This window comes from Cololabis saira, chromosome 2, assembly GCF_033807715.1.
Source record: "Cololabis saira isolate AMF1-May2022 chromosome 2, fColSai1.1, whole genome shotgun sequence".
Taxonomy (NCBI): Eukaryota; Metazoa; Chordata; class Actinopteri; order Beloniformes; family Belonidae; genus Cololabis; species Cololabis saira.
The window spans coordinates 1,521,639-1,543,139 of NC_084588.1; the positions used below are offsets into that span (position 1 = coordinate 1,521,639).

The 21,501-nt window shown below is 45.3% G+C and overlaps 1 protein-coding gene across 1 annotated transcript; it reads right to left on the reverse strand.

Moving 5' to 3' along the window:
• Positions 1–3,756: 3,756 nt before the first annotated feature.
• lins1 (lines homolog 1) lies at positions 3,757–20,527 on the reverse strand. The gene is given in 7 exon segments (XM_061707751.1): positions 3,757–4,627; positions 5,174–5,342; positions 12,966–13,559; positions 13,682–13,814; positions 16,950–17,039; positions 18,369–18,787; positions 20,496–20,527. Coding segments are annotated over 6 exon segments (2,259 nt in total). The 5' UTR covers positions 18,771–18,787; positions 20,496–20,527.
• Positions 20,528–21,501: the final 974 nt, after the last annotated feature.

Sequence of the window (21,501 nt, forward strand, 5' to 3'; positions counted from 1 at the left end):
AACAGATTGTTTATTCACATGGTCCCCCATACAAATGCATTGGTTTTTGTTGCCATGGTAACAAGCCCCATAGGATAGAATGGGACAATTTGGCTTTAATATCTCAAAAGCTGTAAACGACAGCGTAATGAGACCTCAGTATGTTGTAGTCCACATGAAGCTGAGTCTTTTAACGTTGGAACCAAGTCTCTGCGATACCACGTTGCCGCGCAACAAGCATCCGAAGTTCCGTTAGCATCAAAATGAACAATGTGGAATATCTCAAAAACCGTAATAGCAAGCATGACGAGACTAAAATATGTTGCAGTACAAAGCGTCCCGGGTTGGTCAATGTTGTAATGATGTCTGTACGATAAACCGTTGCCTAGCAACAAGCGTCCAAAATAAAAGTGATTTTTTTTTTAAATTGAAAGTTAAATATCGCAAAAACCGTAATAACTAGCATGATGAAGTTGTATGGTCCTTTAAAGACTATCGGGCCGAATGTTTCAAGCTTTGAACGATGTCTCTACGATAAAGTTCGGCCGAGCAATAAGCGCGGGAATTTTCGCCTTTTTTTTTGCTTTTTGGCATCTAGCGTTGCCACGGTAACCCCTATTACTGAGAAAAGTAATACCCATCGAATCACGATGGAGACGCATCCAAAGATGTATGCCATGCATGGCTGCACGTTGCGGTTCGGGCCGTATTAACGGACGAAAAAAGAGTGCGGAATAATAATAATAATAATAATAAAAAAAGGGAAACCTTTCTGTATACTAATATATCGCCTTCATTTTTCAGGTTTTCTCGGCCGTGTTTCATTTTTTGGAGATTTTTTTTTCCCACATCAGTGCGGGGTCATGCTTTACACCCGCTGGTGCGCAGTGGGACCCTTGCAACTTTAGCATGTTAGCGAAACGCTAGCAACATTGCCTTTTGGGCCATTCTGGACGATTGCAATATGGTCATGCCACTACTTGGCATGCCCATAATAATAATAATAATAATAATAATAATAATAATAATAATAATAATAATAATAATAATAAAAACATGCATTCAGACGTAGTTTCAATGTTTCACTAGCTGTTTACTTTGAAAAACATTGTCAGACTTGAATGATATTTGAAATGTTCATTTGTAAAAGTTAGTGGTACGAAACACGGTAACAGAAAAAGTCGCTAGCCTACATTTCTAGCAGAGTCATGTGTTTTCTGACCCCTTCGTTTCCACTTCACCTTGCCAGGTCGGTGTCGGTCAAACGTGTTAGCGTGTTCACGGAACATGATCTGAGAACTTGGAAAAAAGATTCACTTGCATAAAAAAGAGACACCACATACAAGTAGATGAGTAAAGAATGAATGATGCGACGACCAGCAGAACCTAGACTTGCTCGTGAAATCTCACCCGCAGAAAATTTTACACAAACTTGAATGTGAAGGGAACTCATCACAAATGTGTAAAATAGTATTTCAATCAGGAAATATGAGACGAGACAGTAGAAGCCCTGTAATCCATCATTAACTTGTATTTCTGTGTTTTCATCTATAAAGTTAAGGCCTAAGTTGCTGCATGGTCGGACACCTCAGTGAGGTCATCAATGACCTGACAGAGCAGCAGCGTGGAGCAGAGAGAGCAGTCAAGAGAGGGTATGCATTGACGTCACATTCCCACTGGACCAGCTCCCTTACTGGCACTGAGGGGTAAAAACATCTGCAACTAGTGGAGAAGATGGAATAACAGCCGATTATGGGCTTCAATTAAAGGCAGTTGGACTTGAAAGTGACCCGTACAGTTACCCCAAGAACCAGTGGTCCATGGACATTAATATTTGGTACAGTTACCAAGAACCAGTGGTCCATGGACATTAATATTTGGTACAGTTACCCCAAGAACCAGTGGTCCATGGACATTAATATTTGGTACAGTTACCCCAAGAACCAGTGGTCCATGGACATTAATATTTGGTACAGTTACCCCAAGAACCAGTGGTCCATGGACATTAATATTTGGTACAGTTACCAAGAACCAGTGGTCCATGGACATTAATATTTGGTACAGTTACCCCAAGAACCAGTGGTCCATGGACATTAATATTTGGTAGTTACCCCAAGAACCAGTGGTCCATGGACATTAATATTTGGTACAGTTACCCCAAGAACCAGTGGTCCATGGACATTAATATTTTGTACAGTTACCCCAAGAACCAGTGGTCCATGGACATTAATATTTGGTACAGTTACCAAGAACCAGTGGTCCATGGACATTAATATTTGGTACAGTTACCCCAAGAACCAGTGGTCCATGGACATTAATATTTGGTACAGTTACCCCAAGAACCAGTGGTCCATGGACATTAATATTTTGTACAGTTACCCCAAGAACCAGTGGTCCATGGACATTAATATTTGGTACAGTTACCAAGAACCAGTGGTCCATAGACATTAATATTTGGTACAGTTACCAAGAACGAGTGGTCCATGGACATTAATATTTGATACAGTTACCACAAGAACCAGTGGTCCATGGACATTAATATTTGGTACAGTTACCACAAGAACCAGTGGTCCATGGACATTAATATTTGGTACAGTTACCACAAGAACCAGTGGTCCATGGACATTAATATTTGGTACAGTTACCACAAGAACCAGTGGTCCATGGACATTAATATTTGGTACAATTACCAAGAACCAGTGGTCCATGGGCATTAATATTTGGTACAGTTACCAAGAACCAGTGGTCCATGGACATTAATATTTGGTACAGTTACCAAGAACCAGTGGTCCATGGACATTAATATTTGGTACAGTTACCAAGAACCAGTGGTCCATGGACATTAATATTTGGTACAGTTACCAAGAACCAGTGGTCCATGGACATTAATATTTGGTACAGTTACCAAGAACCAGTGGTCCATGGACATTAATATTTGGTACAGTTACCACAAGAACCAGTGGTCCATGGACATTAATATTTGGTACAGTTACCAAGAACCAGTGGTCCATGGACATTCATAGGACATTCACGATAACTCTGATTTCTTGCTAAATCTATGAGTACAGTCGAACAACACAACAGCTCTTTCCCATTTGAGATGTTTTCCAGTTTGCTCAAACTTAAAGTTTACGCTGCCACTCAGTCTTTCTGACACTCAGTCTTTCTGTCACTCAGTCTTTCTGACACTCAGTGGTTGTAACCCGCTGTGAAGTCGCATCTGTGACGTCATGAGCATTCCCTCTATACTGTAATCAACCATGAACCTGACAAGTAGTAAAAACTGCACAACAACTGAAACAGAGGCAGCAGAGCGACAAAGATGATTCAGATGTTCGGCTACGTTTGTTAGGTTTAAATCAACATTAAACTCAACTAGTAACGAAGGAAGACCTCAAAGACTGTTGCAAATGATTTTTAAAATGCGCCTCTGCAGAAGGGGAAGCAATAGTCGGAGCTTTGCCGAGCAACACGGCTCTCTATGGATTCTCCTGACGAAATGCTTCGGTAGTTCCTCTTTTGCATCAGCTTTTTATTGAGGATTTTTAGACAGATACTTGATCGTTTGTGTGGGAGGAAACAGACATCGGGGTTAAAAGGTAAATCATGACATTTTTAGTTAAAGAGGAACTGAGAATTTCCATGTCTGGTGGACAGAAGCTCAAAGTTTTAAAAGGACAATGGGGCCCCCCAGACAAAACGGGAAGTGTTGAACAGATGCATCAGGCTAACCTTTATTTAACCTTACACGTTCACCAAAGGACAGGAGCTACAGGATCAAACCTGTGAGCTCTGGTACTAGTTCTCTACTTGTCCCAGCAGCTTGATGAGGGACGAGGGGTTGTACGGGAAGAGTTTCTTTGTTTGCAGCCTGGTCAACACGGCTCGAAGCTGGGACAGACAGAGGACGGCTCTGTCCAACGCTTCACACGTCTCCTGCCTGGACACGGTGGCGGTGGGTTGGTGTGTTGAGATGGACGGCAGTGACACGGTCTCTGATCCTCGTCCCGGGTTGGCATCAGCATCACTCAGCGACGCTGGGGACGATGGAGGTTTCTGTGTGATGGATGGGAATGTTCCATCAGCCTCCCGTTTCACATCCAGAGGTGATTCGGACTCAGAGTCCTCAGAACTATCATACGCTACAAGACGGAGCCCTGCAGCTGACCTGGAGCCTCCCGCTGGTGGCTCACAGGGCACAGAACGTCCACCGGAGTTCAGCGTGACCCCGTCTAGCTCATCCACATGTAACGGTACGTGGGAGGCGGTGACGGACCGCTGGGTGGAGGCGGTGACGGACCGCTGGGTGGAGGCGGTGACGGACCGCTGGGTGGAGGCGGTGACGGACCGCTGGGTGGAGGCGGTGACGGACCGCTGGGTGGAGGCGGTGACGGACCGCTGGGTGGAGGGGCGACGGACAGCCGAGCCTCCACACGCTGCAGCGAAGCCCTGCCGGTCTTCTCTGAGGAACTTGAGGTAAAGCACCAGGTATTCCAGGAAGCAGGTCTCGCTGGACATGAGGAAGTCCAGGAGGATGCTGTGGTCGAAGGAGACGCTCTGCAGCAGGAGTAGGAAGTGGCAGTGCGGGTTGCAGCCTGATGCACAAGCTGCCTCCGACACTCGGAGAGAATCCAGGTCTGACCGCCGTCTGGAGGAGAAAAGCAGGTGTGAGAAGATGACGACGGTGGAACAACTGACCTTTCAGTAAGCCCCGCCCCTCAAACGCAGACGAGCCAATGGCTGTTTAGTATCAGCTCCACGCCGTCTGAAAGCAGCTCACGCCCAACGCTGCTCTGTGTTTGTGTCACCAGGAGTGAAGCCGTGTCTGCATTAATGGACACGGTTACATGATGTTTTTTATAATTATTCAGAATTAAATAATTTCAGAATTAAACTATTTTCCTTCAAGTTTACATGGAAATAGTAATTCCGAATTGAGGTTTACATGGAAAACACGTTTGATGGTCTTTCTCCAATTCCTCTACAGGTCTGCGGGTTGGGAAGGTTCTGATTGGATAGGGGGGCGGACCGGAAGTTAAACTGTGTGATCCAGATATCCCGAATGATTAATTACCATGTAAACTGAATATTCCCAATGTTTCAGTAACCGGAATATTAGCAATAACCCCAATTTTGACTGCATGTAAACGTAGTTAATGACGACTGACATCACACATGTGAGGTGTTGTTGGACCTGAGTCTGAGGAAGATGGAGAGAGATGTACGGGACGCTTCCATCAGGTCGTCGTCCTGATCTGCAAATACTAGGCTGATCCAGGAGCAGCGGTGCGTCACGTCGGTCAGGACGGGGCTGCGCTGCTTCAGGAAGTCCCACAAACACTGCAGATGTCTCCAGACTGCTCCTGGGGAGAGAAGACGGTGCAGGAATTCCACTCGTGTGTGATCTACCGTAAGAGTGTCTGCAGACAGAGGTTTCTGCAGATCTGCTGCAGCACAGAGCGCTGCAGCGGATTCTACCGGAGATCCCTCACACTAGGGCTGGGCCATATATCCAGTATACTCCATGTATAACGGCTTCTACTCTGTGCCATGTACAAAATGACCATCGTGAATATTTTAGTATACATTGTCACGCATTTGCTTTTTCATTTCATTTTATTCATTATTTCATTCAAAAAAATAAAACAACCAATTCAATACAAATACAAATGCTCATAAATTGTGAATGAAAAGGGAGCAGAAAGAAGAAGAATCTTATATAATCTGCCCCTTTTTTCAAGAAATAAATTCACAAATAACATAAATTAAAAAATTTTTAAAATAAAATAAAATAAAATTACCGCCGTCTATGGGTAAGTCAATCAAACTTAACTAATATATTTCATTATATTTACTTAACATACAGGCTTTAATTGTTCTTTTGAATGTAATGTTTGATTTGGATTCTTTGTTTTCTTTATTCAGATTGTTCCATAAACTGATTCCTTTCACAGAAACACAACGTTCCATCAATTTAGTCCTGAATCTTGGTTTTTAAAATCTCTGTTCAAGTTTTTTTATGAGCTTTAAAACATAATTTGCAGAATACTATAGTCTACTAATTCATGAAATTTCAACAATTTTAACTGAAGGAATAATGGATTTGTTGCATCTCTATATTGTTTTCTACTGATTATTCTTATGGCTCTTTTTTGCGCAATGAAAATTGACTGAATAGCCGCTTTTAGTCGCGGGCATTAAATTACAGGCTTTTCTCACTCTCTCGTCTCGTCTTTCCTTCTCAGAGACATAAAACAAGCGCACCCTGTTAGATACGTCAGTCACTGTCAGTACTGTTGTTCGTGCACTGCATGCGCCCTTGCCCAGCAGAAAGGTAGCGGCAGCAGGTGCTAATGCTAAAAAATGGAGGAGGACGAATTAATTCCCAAGAAAAATAGCACAAGATCCATCGTCTGGCAGTGGTTTGGGTTCAAGAAGGAAGATGTTGAGCAAACAACGGTGATGTGCAAAATATGTCGCAAAAGTTTTGCCAAAAAAGGTAGCAGTACAACTAATTTATATCATCATTTAAAAACCACCCGCTAGAAAATGAAGGGTGCTTGAAACTCCGCACGACATCTCCTGCTGGTGCCATATCAAAGGAAATGCTGAAGCAACCAGCACTCACACAGTTGAGTCTGGTGTCTTCCCTTTCCAGTCCTGCTGGTGTCGGCGCTGCTGTCTGGGACCGCCGGTCAGTTCCACCTAACTTTCCCAAACTCGGCCTGTTGGCGCCGTGAGCTCATCCACTTGTCAAAGCAAACTGGGACGGTTTAGTAAAGACGGGAGGGGATGTTTTCTCCTCACACGACGGGCACGGCTCTCCGGAGAGCCGAGGACTTGAACCGTAATCCAGGCTTAAAGCCTGGTTTTAGGCGCAACAGGTGAGCCATGCCGCGCTGATGCAGCTCCAACTATCCGCTCAGTGCAACACGCGTCCGCGCAGCCGAGCCTTTCTCTTCCAGAGCTGAGAAACGTCATTGCCAAGTCAGACATAAATCAGACGAGAGAACTTGACTCCGTTTCACACCGATGGCACCATTAATACGGACGCCATTTTTAGAGGAAGTATGACACTGGGATGGAGGAGGAGGGAAAAAAAAGGCATCTTCACACTGTGTATTAATACCTAGTGTCAAGGTACAAAAAAACACCTCAGCACAGAAAAGCAACATACACACAACAAAACAACATCATAGCTTGTGGTTATTTGGGGGTGGGCAAGTCGGGGGGGGGGGATCCCGGCACAGTTCATCCAAGTGAGGGCCGCGGCCTCCGTGGCGCTCGAACTCGGCATCCGTGTCAGGGGGGCTGATAGGAGGGGAGCCAGGGAAGGCGTTGAAGATGAGGGGGGTGTGGTTATCAGTAGGTGTGTGTGTGTGTGCAGTGAGTCTGTGAAACTTCTCCCCAGAGCTGCTCCTCAGCCATTGTCCTTGATGTTATCAGACGGCTCGGTACAGTTCTGTAAACAGTCCACAGAAGTTTTGAAAGGGGAGGGCAAGTGGGGGCAGAGCCGCTTGTTTACATTCCACCAGGGAGATTGTGACACCAGCAGCGAGCCAAGCTGCCCTGTTAAGGTCAGATTGTAGAATCAACAATTGTATGAAAGACCGGCAGACTCCAGTAATTTTCAGTCTGCCGTTAAGTCTCTGATACCTCAATGCGACTCCAAACAGACGAATTTGTGATCAATTCCAGCCGAGCCGAGGTTCCAGCCTCTCCAAGTTCTTCTCCATCTTGCAAATGAGCTCAAAGACCGCTGCTAGCCTACGATTATGTTCAAGAATCACAACTAGCTTGCGGCCTTGCTCTCCCAGCGTTAAAGTTTGAGTGCTTAACCCCTTGCTCATTCCTCCAGTAACGTCGGGCAGGTCAGGAAGGGCCAGGACGGCTGTCGCAGACTTTCGCAATTGTCGATAGGCCAGGAAAATCCCCACTCCAATTAGAAGAAATCCTGCTATCATAAATCCAATTATGAAGGCGTCTTCCACGTCCTCGACGGACATAATCTTGAGGCACAACGGCTTCCAATTTTTGTAGGAATCCATTGTGTATCCAGCAAAAAAAAGTCCCGTCAGGACAGGAGGGCTCCCTAACCCCCGTCGCAAAAATTTGGTCAATTGTGCTGAGGGACCAGTTAATCAATTCCATGATTGTAGAGTTTTCGGAGGGATGAAAATGAGAGGCTCTGAAGACAAGACAGACAAAAGCAGTTGCAGGGAAGGCTGATAAGGGAGAGGAGCAGAAAAAGCGTCCGCCTTCGCTGAGAGCCGGAAGAAGAAATCAATCACTATCATCGAAACAAAGTCAGACAAGACTATATGACGTCATATTTCTAAAAGTAAGTGAAAGTGATGCAAAGTAAAGGAGGAGAGGATGAAACATTGGAGTCCCTACACCTAAATGAGTCTTAATATAAAGGTGCTCTAAGGGGCCTCCTGCTCAGAGCAGCTCATCCTGGTAAAACCTGGTAAAACCAGGTAAAACCAGGTAAAACCAGGTAAAACCAGGACCAGAACATTACTTAGCAGATGTTCTACAGACGGGGAGTCAGAGAGATGCAACGTGCACTTTCTGTTTTGAAATGACAATTTTTATGTTTGTGCCACTCACTGCTTAGTAACTGTTTAATAAATACAGTTTTGGTAAATTTGACTTATTCCCCCTTTTTGCATGAAAGTTTAAAACGAGCATATGTTAATGCAGTATGAACAAGAATGTTTTATGTAGACATATAGAATCATCATACTGGTGTGATTGTAGCATCAAAGTGTTAATTCAAGGCTAAGGCAAAATATGGAGATATATATTGTGTATCGTGACATGGCCTAAAAATATATGGAGATATTAATAAAAGGCCATATGGCCCAGCCCTAACCCAGACCCATCAGGCCGCTACCGGAGATCCCTCTGACCCGTCAGCCATCAGAACTGATTCATGGACCATGGAACACCATCTCTCTGGTGGGAAAGGAGCCCGATCAAGAGGTACGGCCTAGATACCGTCAGGTTCACCTGAATGCATCGCTCGGGTTGTTCTTGAGAAAAGTTGGACCTTGTTCTATTCTCAGACTGCCAGACGTTAACAGCACTGAGCTGGAGTGAGCTTGATTATAGACTGTAGATGACGGGGTAGCTTCCCTGCACCGTCGGGGCGGGATGTGCTCTGTGTGTCATCTGCACCGATGTGCAAAATGACAGCGTATCCATCCTTCTTGGAGACATCCGCGTGTTGCTGGACAGTGCCACGTCACTCTGCTGGGGGATTGGAATGCAACAACAGTCGTCCCTGGATCAGTGCGACCAGTACTGGAGTTGAGGGGGGATGAAATAAAAGTGGTCCAAATCACCCCCCCGAAATAAAAACGGTCCAAATCATCCCTGAAATAAAAACGGTCCAAATCATCCCCCCCCTGAAATAAAAACGGTCCAAATCATCCCCCCCTGTAAAACTTCCATCCCTCCTTTCCATCCCTTATGTCATTTCATCAATGAATGTGGTTTTACTGCTATTTCAACATTTAGAGTCATCACCAGAAAAATAACTTATTTGACAATTTTTGGGACAAGATTTATCTTTTCATTACAAGCAAAAAAATCTTGTTCCATTGGCAGATTTTTCTACGGAGCCTGTGAAGGATCATGCAATATATTTTTAATAAAACGTGAGCACATTTAATTAACTCGTGTGCACGTTCTATTAACTCGTGTGCACGTTTAATTAAATTGTGCGCACAAGTTAATATAACGTGCTCACGAGTTGATAAAACGTGCACACAAGAGAGATTTTCCCAATCTTGAAAAAAACTAAACAAATCTGTTCTGAAAGAAACAAACAAACAAACACACAGTTAGATGAAATAAAGGGAAATCACTGCGCTGCAGGAGATGATTGCCAAACACTGAGCTGTGAAAACACAGTGGTAATATTATTGGAGTTTTAACCCATCAACCAAATTAATCACTTGAACACAGCAATACTGACAATCAAATATCATTAAACCGTGATCTGATCAGGTGACAATCAGTCCTGTCGGGCGGGGCTGCTCATCTCAGGGCCCTGAGGGTCCGTGTCTGGCACGTTTCAGATGTTTCCCTGCTTCAACACGCAGGGAAACACAGATTCACATGAAGGTTTCGTTACAACAGTCTTGATCACAAGCTGCTGGTGATACATTCATCTGAATCCGGTGTGTTGAAGCAGGGGAACGCCCCCCCCCCCCCCGGGGTCCAGCATGGGGCAGCCCGGCCGTCGGATTGGGAGACCCCGTCCACACGTAGCCGGGTATTTTTAAAAACAAATATTTCCCCCCTCCGTTTATAAAAAAAATTGCATCCACATTACATCGTTTTTAAAAAAAAAAACCCTTCCACACATAATCGAAGATCTGCGTTTCGGACCACATTCATAAGCATTCCAAACCTGTAGATCATCTGCGGCTCGCGGGGAAGCTGCACCTCCAAGTGGAGGTGCCCGCGGCGGCTCAGCGGGCTCCGCGGCGGCTCCGCGGGCCCTACGCCGTAGGATGCGCGTCGCCGCGTACCCTACGGCGTAGCCTCTGTGTCGGTGTAACGCAGTAAGTGGTGGTCAAGACCAGAGACCATTTATTTAATAAATAGCTTGGAGAACAGATGCTGGATCATCTGTAGTTCTGTAGTAAACAAAAGGCGCACGTCAGAGCAGATTTGTTGTTGTTTTGGAGCATAATGTGACGTTCGAAAACGCAAAACTCCGGTTGTGTGTGTCTACACGCATCTACATAAACGGAGTTTTCAAAAATCTTCACTTTGCCCGGAGTTTTTTTAAACCTTCGTTTATTTGCGTTTTCGTGTGGATGACAGGTCAAAACGTAGGAAAATATCTCCGGTTTAGCAGATACCCGCAGATATCCGGCTACGTGTGGACGGGGTCGGAGAGATTTTGGAATTTTCCAAAATGTGCGCACGCTTTGTTAATCGTACCCACGCTTTAATAAATTGTGCTCACGATGACACATAATGTGCTCTCGATTAACTTTAACGTGGCCACGAAGTTACTTTTTTTTCTTCACTTCAGTTCTTACAGGCTCCGTATTGTTCTGCTTATTTCAAGTGAAAATCTAATTGAAACAGGTGAAAATGTTTGGTTTTTTTTCCAGTGATGAGTCTTGTTTTAAGTGTAATAAGAATTTTTTTTTACTAAAATGAGACATTTTAACTAGAAATAGGTAAAATATTCTTATTTTGAGTTTTTGCAGTGATCCATGTTACTTATCCTGTGAAGGACAGAGTCATATTGATAAGTTCAGAAAAGTGTTTTTTATTGTTGTGTTTTGATGTATTTGATGTAAGCCCAGTGGATATTTAAAGCTTACAGAAGGCTGCATTTAACTGCTGCTATGTCATTCCTGCAGTATTTCTGCAGCTGTTTTGGTCACTGCTATTATTTGTAATACATTATTTGTAATCAGCACAAATGACCTGTCCCCATATGATCAAATCCACCATCCCCCCTAATTTTTTTTTACAACTGGAGTACTGTGTGCGACTGGCAGAAGAACCTGCTGCAAAGGTTTTTAACCGTCACCTCAGGCTGAGATTCAGCCACATCTCAAGTGTGAATGGGCCGCGTTGTTGAGGCGGAGGAACAGCTGACAGGAACCGCTGGGACAAGTGGACTGCAGCCTTCGTGGTTGCCCTAGCAAAGATTCCTGTGAGGAGTTTGGTGAGGCCAATGGAAAGGGACTTTTGGTTTTCTACAAGATCCTGGTAAACTGTAACTCAGGCAGGGAAAGCATCCCGCAGCTCTTTCAAGGGAGCACATGTAAGCACGTGATGATGCATATTTTAAGGTTGTGTGGGATGTGTTACCAGGCAACCATCTTGTTGTATTGTAGGAAGGCACCATCAAAGTGGTTTTGTAGCAAAAAAAAACAATAAGACACCAGCACGGAATTCTCAAGAGTGGTTTCCGTAGCTGCAGCAAGGAACGCTCTGCAGGATGCAGCTCTCATTGGGCAGGGAACTGTGTTCATACACCTACACGTCCATGGACCACCAAACTAGTGTCTCACACAATAATCACTTTAGGACATTTCCGACAAGAAATGAAGAAATGTTCTTTGCTAAATTAGCAACAGCCAGTTATTTCCAACATGTTTGACAGAGTAAGAACATACACATCAATGTGGCGCCAAGGAAAAGTTCTAATGGTTTCATACTCAGAATTAACCCTTGTGCTGTCTTTGGGTCAAGGGAGGGTGAAGGGAGAAAAGAAGGAAGGAAGGAAAGAAGGAAGTAAGGAAGAAAGGAGAAAAGAAGGAAAGAAGGAAGGAAGAAGGAAAGGGAGTAAGGAAGGGAGAAAAGATGGAAGGAAGGAAATATGGAAGGAAGGGAGGAAGTAGGAAAGGGAGTAAGGAAGGGAGAAAAGATGGAAGGAAGGGAGAAAGGAGGAAAGAAGGAAGGAAGTAGGAAAGGGAGTAAGGGAGGAAGAAAAGATGGAAGGGAGGAAATATGGAAGGAAGGAAAAGGGGGTAGGAAAGGGAGTAAGGAAGGGAGAAAGGATGGTAGGAAGGGAGAAAGGAAGGAAAGAATGGAGAAAAGGAAAGAAAGAAAGAAGGGAGGGAAGAAGGAAGGAATGGAGAAAATAAGGAAAGAAGGAAGGGAGGGAAGGAAGGAAAAGCAAAGAAGGTAATAAAGGAACGAATGACGAAAGGGAGGTAGGAAGAAAAAGGAGTAAAGGAGGGTAAAAAAGGAGGAAAAGAGGAAAGGAAGAAGGAAGGAGAGAGCATGGTAGGAGGAAAGAAGGATAGAAGAATTGGGTCATTTTGACCCAAAGACAATACAAGGGTTAAAACCCTACCTGTGTGTGTGTGTGTGTGTGTGTGTGTGTGTGTGTGTGTGTGTGTGTGTGTGTGTGTGTGTGTGTGTGTGTGTGTGTGTGTGTGTGTGTGTGTGTGTGTGTGTGTGTGTGTGTGTGTGTGTGTGTGTGTCATTGCTATTCTCACCTTCTGTTTGGATGTGAAGATCAATGGACTTGAGGAGGAAGAGGCTGACGGCTCTCAGCATCACTCCATCTGCTCTCTGACCCGAACCTTCCCGGGGGGGCCGGGCCCCTCCAAAGAAACCTTCCCGGGGAGGCCGGGCCCCTCCAAAGAAAGCAGCAGCCCCTACTGGAACACTCTGTAACCAGTTCTGATCCACTGCTTTCAATACACACCGAGCCAGCTCACGCATGTCCGAGTCCGGTCTGGTGGACGGCGCCCGATCCAAAGACCATTCCTCTCCAGCCCTCTGACACACAGCCCTCTTGAGAAGCAGCAGGGTCCGCTTTTTCACAAAGTACTTGGAGGAGCAGCTGACAGCGGTCAGGAGGGCTGACGAGTGTGTTTGGGTTATTGTGTGACTCGTCAGGCCGGTTCCCCCTCCACACATCAAGCTGGATGCAGTCAGAACCTCCAGCAGGTCCAGCAGGAGGCAGAACGTTGTCCCCCAGCGCTGTTCCCAACACCGCATCAGTTCCTCCGTCTCTCCAGGAAGCAACCGAACAAATAAAGCTCCTACACTGCAGTCAAATGCTGCCAAAAGTCTCCTGAGGAGTTCTGACGGGTCAAAATAAATGCTTTCAGAAAGAGAACTCAAACAAAGTGATGCAAAACAACAAGTAAGACAATGTTGGCTCTCTGTTGAAACACCCCCCCAAAACCAACAGACAAGGATTTACCCTGATGACCCCCTTTCAGAAGTCTTTTGAGGACGTCAGTCAGTGTCCAGAGACAGGTGTCTAGGTGAGCAGCAGGAGGGGAGCTGTGAAACGCCTGGACACACGTCCTCTGCCAGACGGGACTAAGCTTCTCCTGAGGACACATAGGAAACACACACGGCACGAGCCACTTTAACCATAGGTCAACTTTAGACACTTGTGTGACGCAAGAAAGTCATGTGACCTTCAAAACTTTATTTCCCTGTGATTAGTGCCTGTGGTTTAACCTGCAGCTCAAAGTCAGCTTAGTCTCAACTGCTGTGTCCCTAAAAATATCCCATGAACCACTAGAGCCTTCGTTCCCTGCGTGTCTGCTTAGACCTGATACAGGAACACTTTAACACAAATCTATCCAGTCTATTCAATTAAACTCAATTCAATTTTATTTGTATAGCGTCTAATACAACAAAAGTTGTCTCTAGACGCTTTCAGGAGACCCAGAACATGAACATGAACATAAACATGAACATAAACATGAACATAAACCCCCGAGCAATTATTACATAAACAATGGCAGGTAAAAACTCCCCTAGTGGGAGAAAAGCCTTAAGCCAAACAGTGGCAAGAAAAACTCCCCTTTAGGAGGAAGAAACCTGGACCAGGACCTGGATCATAAGGGAGGTAGAAACCTGGACCAGGACCTGGATCATAAGAGGGGTAGAAACCTGGACCAGGACCTGGATCATAAGAGGGGTAGAAACCTGGACCAGGACCTGGATCATAAGGGGGGTAGAAACCAGGACCTGGATCATAAGAGGGGACCCTCCTGCCGAAGGCCAGACTGGGGGGGTCGGGGACGTCAGCAGCACACAGCAGGCATGTGGAAGCAGCAGCGGGATGACCAGAGGGAGAGGGAGGGAACGCAGGCAGGTGGAAGCAGCAACGGGATGACCGGGGGTGGGGACAGCAGGCAGGTGGAAGTAGCAACCGGATGACCGGGGGTGGGGACAGCAGGCAGGTGGAAGCAGCAACGGGAAGACGAGAGGGGGAGGGAGGGACTGCAGGCAGGTGGAAGCAGCAACTGGATGCCCGGGGGTGGGGACCGCAGGCAGGTGGAAGCAGCAACGGGATGACCGGGGGTGGGGACCGCAGGCAGGTGGAAGCAGCAACGGGATGACCGGGGGTGTGGACCGCAGGCAGGTGGAAGCAGCAACGGGATGACCGGGGGTGGGGACCGCAGGCAGGTGGAAGTAGCAACGGGATGACCGAGGGTGGGGACAGCAGGCAGGTGGAAGCAGCAACGGGATGACCGGGGGTGGGGACCGCAGGCAGGTGGAAGTAGCAACGGGATGACCGAGGGTGGGGACAGCAGGCAGGTGGAAGCAGCAACGGGAGGACCGGGGGTGGGGACCGCAGGCCAGCCCGCAGCTCCCGAAGCTCCGGCCCAATCAGCAAGCCCCAGGTTAGGTGCAGGGTCGGGGAAAGTTTGAGAAGGGGCAGGGCCAGGGAGAGGAGTCTTGACGGACAAATCTCTCCCCCGCCTGACCGGGCCGTTACCCTGCCCCTCTCACTCCCACACTGCAGGTTCCGGTGTTGTGCATTCAGAGATACTCTTCACCACCGGCAGAGGATGCTGCACCATGTACAAAAGAGAAAAAAGAGAAAAGAAAAGGGGGGCCAGCACAAAAAACTACAGGAGCGACTCTAACACACTAGAGTTTACACTACCTAGAGATTTACCAACACCAGCTAGAGGTTTACTAAACACTAACTATAGGCTTTACTAAACAGAAATGTTTTAAGTTTAGTTTTAAAAGTGGAGGTGGTGTCAGCCTCCTTAACCCAGATTGGAAGTTGGTTCCAAAGTAATGGTGCCTGATAGCAGAACGCCCGCCCTCCAAATCTACATTTAGATACTCTAGGAACTATGAGTAAACCTGCACCCTGGGAGCGGAGAGCTCTGCCAGGAACATAAGGCACTATCAGGTCTTGTAAATACTGCGGAGCTAAGCCGTTTTGGGCTTTATACGCAAGTAATAACATTTTAAATTGAATTCTGAATTTTACAGGTAGCCAATGGAGCGACGCTAACACTGGAGAGACGTGGTCTCTCCTGCTGATTCCTGTCAGCACTCGTGCTGCTGCATTCTGGATCAGCTGGAGCCTATTCAGCAAATTACTTGGACATCCTGCTAACAACACATTACAGTAATCCAGTCTAGAAGATACAAACGCATGAACTAGTTTTTCTGCATCACTCTGCGAGAGGATTTTCCTAATCTTTGCAATATTACGGAGATGGAAAAACGCTATTTTACAAACCTGATTAACATATGGTTTAAACGACAAATCCTGATCGAAAACAACACCAAGGTTTCTCACAGTTGCACTGGAAGCCATCGCAACACCATCTAATCCCTTCCTAAGATGCTCTGGACCAAGAATGATAACCTCTGTTTTATCTGAATTTAGAAGCAAGAATTTCCGGACATCCAGTCCTTGATGTCCCTAAGACATGCCTGAAGTTTAACTAACGGTTCTGTTTCATCCGGCTTCATAGACAAGTAGAGCTGCGTATCATCAGCATAACAATGAAAGTGTATGCCGTGATTCTGGATTATACTTCCCAATGGCTGCATGTATAAACTGAACAAGATTGGCCCTAGCACTGAACCCTGCGGAACACCATAACAGACCCTTCACTGTTCTGAAGAAACCTCATGTACATGAACAAACTGGAACCTGTCAGATAGATATGATTTAAACCAACGTAGAGCTATAGGTGGGGCTGCAGCCCCCCCTGGTGGGGAGGTTTGTGGAGGTTTGTTGGGGTTTGTAGAGGTTTGTAGAGGTTTGTGGGGGTTTGTAGAGGTTTGTGGAGGTTTGTGGGGGTTTGTGGAGGTTTGTGGGGGTTTGTGGGGGTTTGTGGAGGTTTGTGGAGGTTTGTGGAGGTTTGTGGGGGTTTGTGGGGGTTTGTGGAGGTTTGTAGAGGTTTGTGGAGGTTTGTGGGGGTTTGTGGAGGTTTGTGGGGGTTTGTAGAGGTTTCTGGAGGTTTGTGGAGGTTTGTGGAGGTTTGTGGGGGTTTGTAGAGGTTTGTGGGGGTTTGTGGGGGTTTGTGGAGGTTTGTGGAGGTTTGTGGAGGTTTGTGGAGGTTTGTAGAGGTTTGTGGAGGTTTGTGGAGGTTTGTAGAGGTTTGTGGGGGTTTGTGGGGGTTTGTGGAGGTTTGTGGAGGTTTGTAGAGGTTTGTGGAGGTTTGTGGAGGTTTGTGGAGGTTTGTGTTTGTACTCACACACTGGACGAGCTGGAGGAAAACCCAGGTGGACGCGGTCTTGGCCGCCAGGTGGGAGGTGACCAGGTCCTCGACTCGGAACAGAGACACCTGCAGGACAGTTGGATTAGGGACAGAGACACCTGCAGGACAGTTGGATTAGGGACAGAGACACCTGCAGGACAGTTGGATTAGGGACAGAGACACCTGCAGGACAGTTGGATTAGGGACAGAGACACCTGCAGGACAGTTGTATTAGAACAGAGACACCTGCAGGACAGTTGGATTAGGACAGAGACACCTGCAGGACAGTTGTATTAGAACAGAGACACCTGCAGGACAGTTGGATTAGGACAAAGACACCTGCAGGACAGTTGGATTAGAACAGAGACACCTGCAGGACAGTTGTATTAGGGACAGAGACACCTGCAGGACAGTTGTATTAGGGACAGAGACACCTGCAGGACAGTTGTATTAGGGACAGAGACACCTGCAGGACAGTTGTATTAGGGACAGAGACACCTGCAGGACAGTTGTATTAGGACAGAGACACCTGCAGGACAGTTGGATTAGAACAGAGACACCTGCAGGACAGTTGTATTAGGACAGAGACACCTGCAGGACAGTTGTATTAGAACAGAGACACCTGCAGGACAGTTGTATTAGGGACAGAGACACCTGCAGGACAGTTGTATTAGGGACAGAGACACCTGCAGGACAGTTGGATTAGAACAGAGACACCTGCAGGACAGTTGGATTAGAACAGAGACACCTGCAGGACAGTTGGATTAGAACAGAGACACCTGCAGGACAGTTGTATTAGGACAGAGACACCTGCAGGACAGTTGTATTAGGACAGAGACACCTGCAGGACAGTTGTATTAGGACAGAGACACCTGCAGGACAGTTGTATTAGGACAGAGACACCTGCAGGACAGTTGTATTAGGACAGAGACACCTGCAGGACAGTTGTATTAGGACAGAGACACCTGCAGGACAGTTGTATTAGAACAGAGACACCTGCAGGACAGTTGGATTAGGGACAGAGACACCTGCAGGACAGTTGGATTAGGGACAGAGACACCTGCAGGACAGTTGTATTAGGACAGAGACACCTGCAGGACAGTTGTATTAGGACAGAGACACCTGCAGGACAGTTGTATTAGGACAGAGACACCTGCAGGACAGTTGTATTAGGACAGAGACACCTGCAGGACAGTTGTATTAGGGACAGAGACACCTGCAGGACAGTTGTATTAGGGACAGAGACACCTGCAGGACAGTTGGATTAGGGACAGAGACACCTGCAGGACAGTTGGATTAGGACAGAGACACCTGCAGGACAGTTGTATTAGGACAGAGACACCTGCAGGACAGTTGTATTAGGGACAGAGACACCTGCAGGACGGAGCTGTGGACATGAGCGAGTGTTTCCGTTACCAGCGGGGACATGACGTCCATGTCCTCCAGCAGCAGCCTCAGCGTCTCCGTCCAGCCCAGCTGCGCGTGGGTGGACAGACTGGGAGACAGGAGACGGTTGCTGACGTTGTCCAGCAGACTCAGACTGAGACACGTCAGCTCCCAGGCATCCCCGGCGTCCCCGGGCGGGACGTCCCCGCTCAGGCAGGACAACAGCACGGAGGCCACGTAGACGCTGCTGGGAGCCGGGACAGAGTCCTCCGTAAGACACGTCCACGCCTGGACCAGCTGCTCCCTGCAGGACACCGTCCCGTCCCTGCAGGACACCGTCCCGTCCCTGCAGGACACCGTCCCGTCCCTGCAGGACACCGTCCCGTCCCTGCAGGACACCGTCCCGTCCCTGCAGGACACCGTCCCCTCCATGTGTCCTCCGCCTGGACCTGGACACACACACACCTTCATAGTCCAGGGGCCAACATTTCACTGGTCAGTACCACTCAAGGTGACCAAACTTGCTTATAATTTTTTTAAATATCCATGTCTATAGATGATATTTTGGTATGATAACCTTCCTGAGTGGCAGCTGGATCAGAGTTATCAGCTCATGAAGTTCAGAAAATTACATTTTAGATGCTGCTGCATATCCTGGTTTAGACTCATGTAGGATATCTGTCAATGTTTCACTATATTGTCTTTGGTATCATTTTAAAGGGGACCTTTAAAGCATTCATTCAAGCTAAGATGTGATACATTTCCTGAATCCTTATGGTCCTGTGAGTATTCCAGTTTTTGTATTTTGTGTCTCTGTTGTTCCTAGATGACACAGGGATAAAAGATAGTATATCATTTAGGCGAAAATGGTGTAAAAATGTGTGTTGTTTATAGTTTAAAGAGCTGCAGTGACCTCTATGTTGGTCAGAAAGATTTACATCTTAGCTTGAATGAATGCCTAAAATTATACCAAAGACAATATAGTGAAACATTGACAGATTTCCTGTACATGAGTCTAAACCAGGATATGCAGCAGCATCTAAAATGTAATTTTCTGAACTTCATGAGCTGATAACTGTGACCCAGCTGCCACTCAGGAAGGTTATAATACCAGAATATCATCTACAGCCAGTACTGGAGTTGAGGGGGGATGAGGGGGGATGGCATGCCCCCCCTGAAATAAAAACGGTCCAAATCATCCCCCCCTGAAATAAAAACGGTCCAAATCATCCCCCCCTGAAATAAAAACGGTCCAAATCATCCCCCCTGTAAAACTGCCATCCCTCCTTTCCATCCCTTATGTCATTTCATCAATGAATGTGGTTTTACTGCTATTTCAACATTTAGAGTCATCACCAGAAAAATAACACCAGAAAAATAACTTATTTGACCATTTTCACCTGTTTTAAGTAAATTTTCACTTGAAATAAGTAGAAAAATCTGCCAGTAGAACAAGATTTATCTTCTTATTACAAGCAAAAAAATCTTGTTCCACTGGCAGATTTTTCTACTTATTTCAAGTGAAAATCTACTTGAAACAGGTGAAAATTGTTGTTTTTTCCAGTGATGAGTCTTGTTTTAAACGTAATGAGATTTTTTTTACAAAATGAGACATTTTAACTAGAAATAAGACAAATATTCTTGTTAAGATTGTGAGTTTTTGCAGTGATCCATGTTACTTATCCTGTGAAGGACAGAGTCATATTGATAAGTTCAGAAAAGTGTTTTTTATTGTTGTGTTTTGATGTATTTGATGTAAGCCCAGTGGATATTTAAAGCTTACAGAAGGCTGCATTTAACTGCTGCTATGTCATTCCTGCAGTATTTCTGCAGGTGTTTTGGTCACTGCTATTATTTGTAATATATTATATTATTTGTAATCAGCACAAATTATCTGTCCCCATATGATCAAATCCTCCATCCCCCCTGATTCTTTTTACAACTCGAGTACTGCTGATAACTCTGATCCAGCTGCCACTCAGGAAGGTTATCATACCAGAATATCATCTACAGACATGGATCTTTTCAAAAATCATAAGAAAGTTTTGTCACCTTGAGCGGTGCTGATATCTGGTCTGGAACATGAACTATCAGCTCTGAACACTAACATATAACTGATAATAGAACCTATACACACCTATACACACCTATACACACCTATACACACCGTCAGCTCTCTGGACACAGCCCGCGCAGTAACGACCGGCAGCGGAGCGTCTTCTTCGGGGGTTTACGGTAACGGTCAAAGTTGCACTAGCGACATCTTGTGGCGAGTGGCCAGCACTGCGTCCCCCTTTTTTTTTTAAACAAAACTTTATTGAAAATATACAAACTCTCAAAAAGGATAATGGACAAATATCAATTTAAATGCAATATGAAAAGAAAGGAAAATAAATAAGGGGATTCTTGTATGTAAGGAATATGAAAAAAAAACAACAAAAAAAAACAAGGTGCTCTAAGAATTAAAAGGTGAATATGAATAACAAAATAAATTAAGCATTTAAATTCACATAATGGAGCATAGAAAAGGAGAGGAATTATTAAATTAGAATAACAAATAACGAGCAATGTCTAGACTTATTTTACTTGCATTTTTGTTTTCTACTCTTTTACTCTTAAAATCGTTAATAAAACCGCGGAAGTAGAGTTTACAATTTCTCCATTTGGCTTTTTTTATTATTGAAATATACAAAACTACAGGTATACAGTAACAAACAGCACATTGTTGACAGTACATAAAAGTATATCAATTACATCAGGGGTAGTTATATATATTAAATAAAAGTAAGTCATTACAAGAGATGGTTTAAGAAGAAATAAAAATAAATAACTAAATAATACATAAATCGAGAGTACAATAAATAAATAAATAAATCAAACAGGGGTTTCAGGAAAAAAAACTTTTCATATTGGCTCAGTAAGGAATTACTTTTTTTTTTGTTATTTAACAAAATCCGAGATTTAAGCAAAGAGTTACGTTCCAGGAGAAAAGGAGCAATCTTAGGTAGTGATTTTGCGAATTTGTTTTTGTGAATAAAAATCTTTGCATATAGGATAACTAAGTTTATCAGGTATTCAAGAGCATAATCTTCTGAGTTAACATAAAAGCAAATAGCATCTTTAGGGCTAAGAGAGTATGTAGATTTAGCAGCATCAAAAAAAC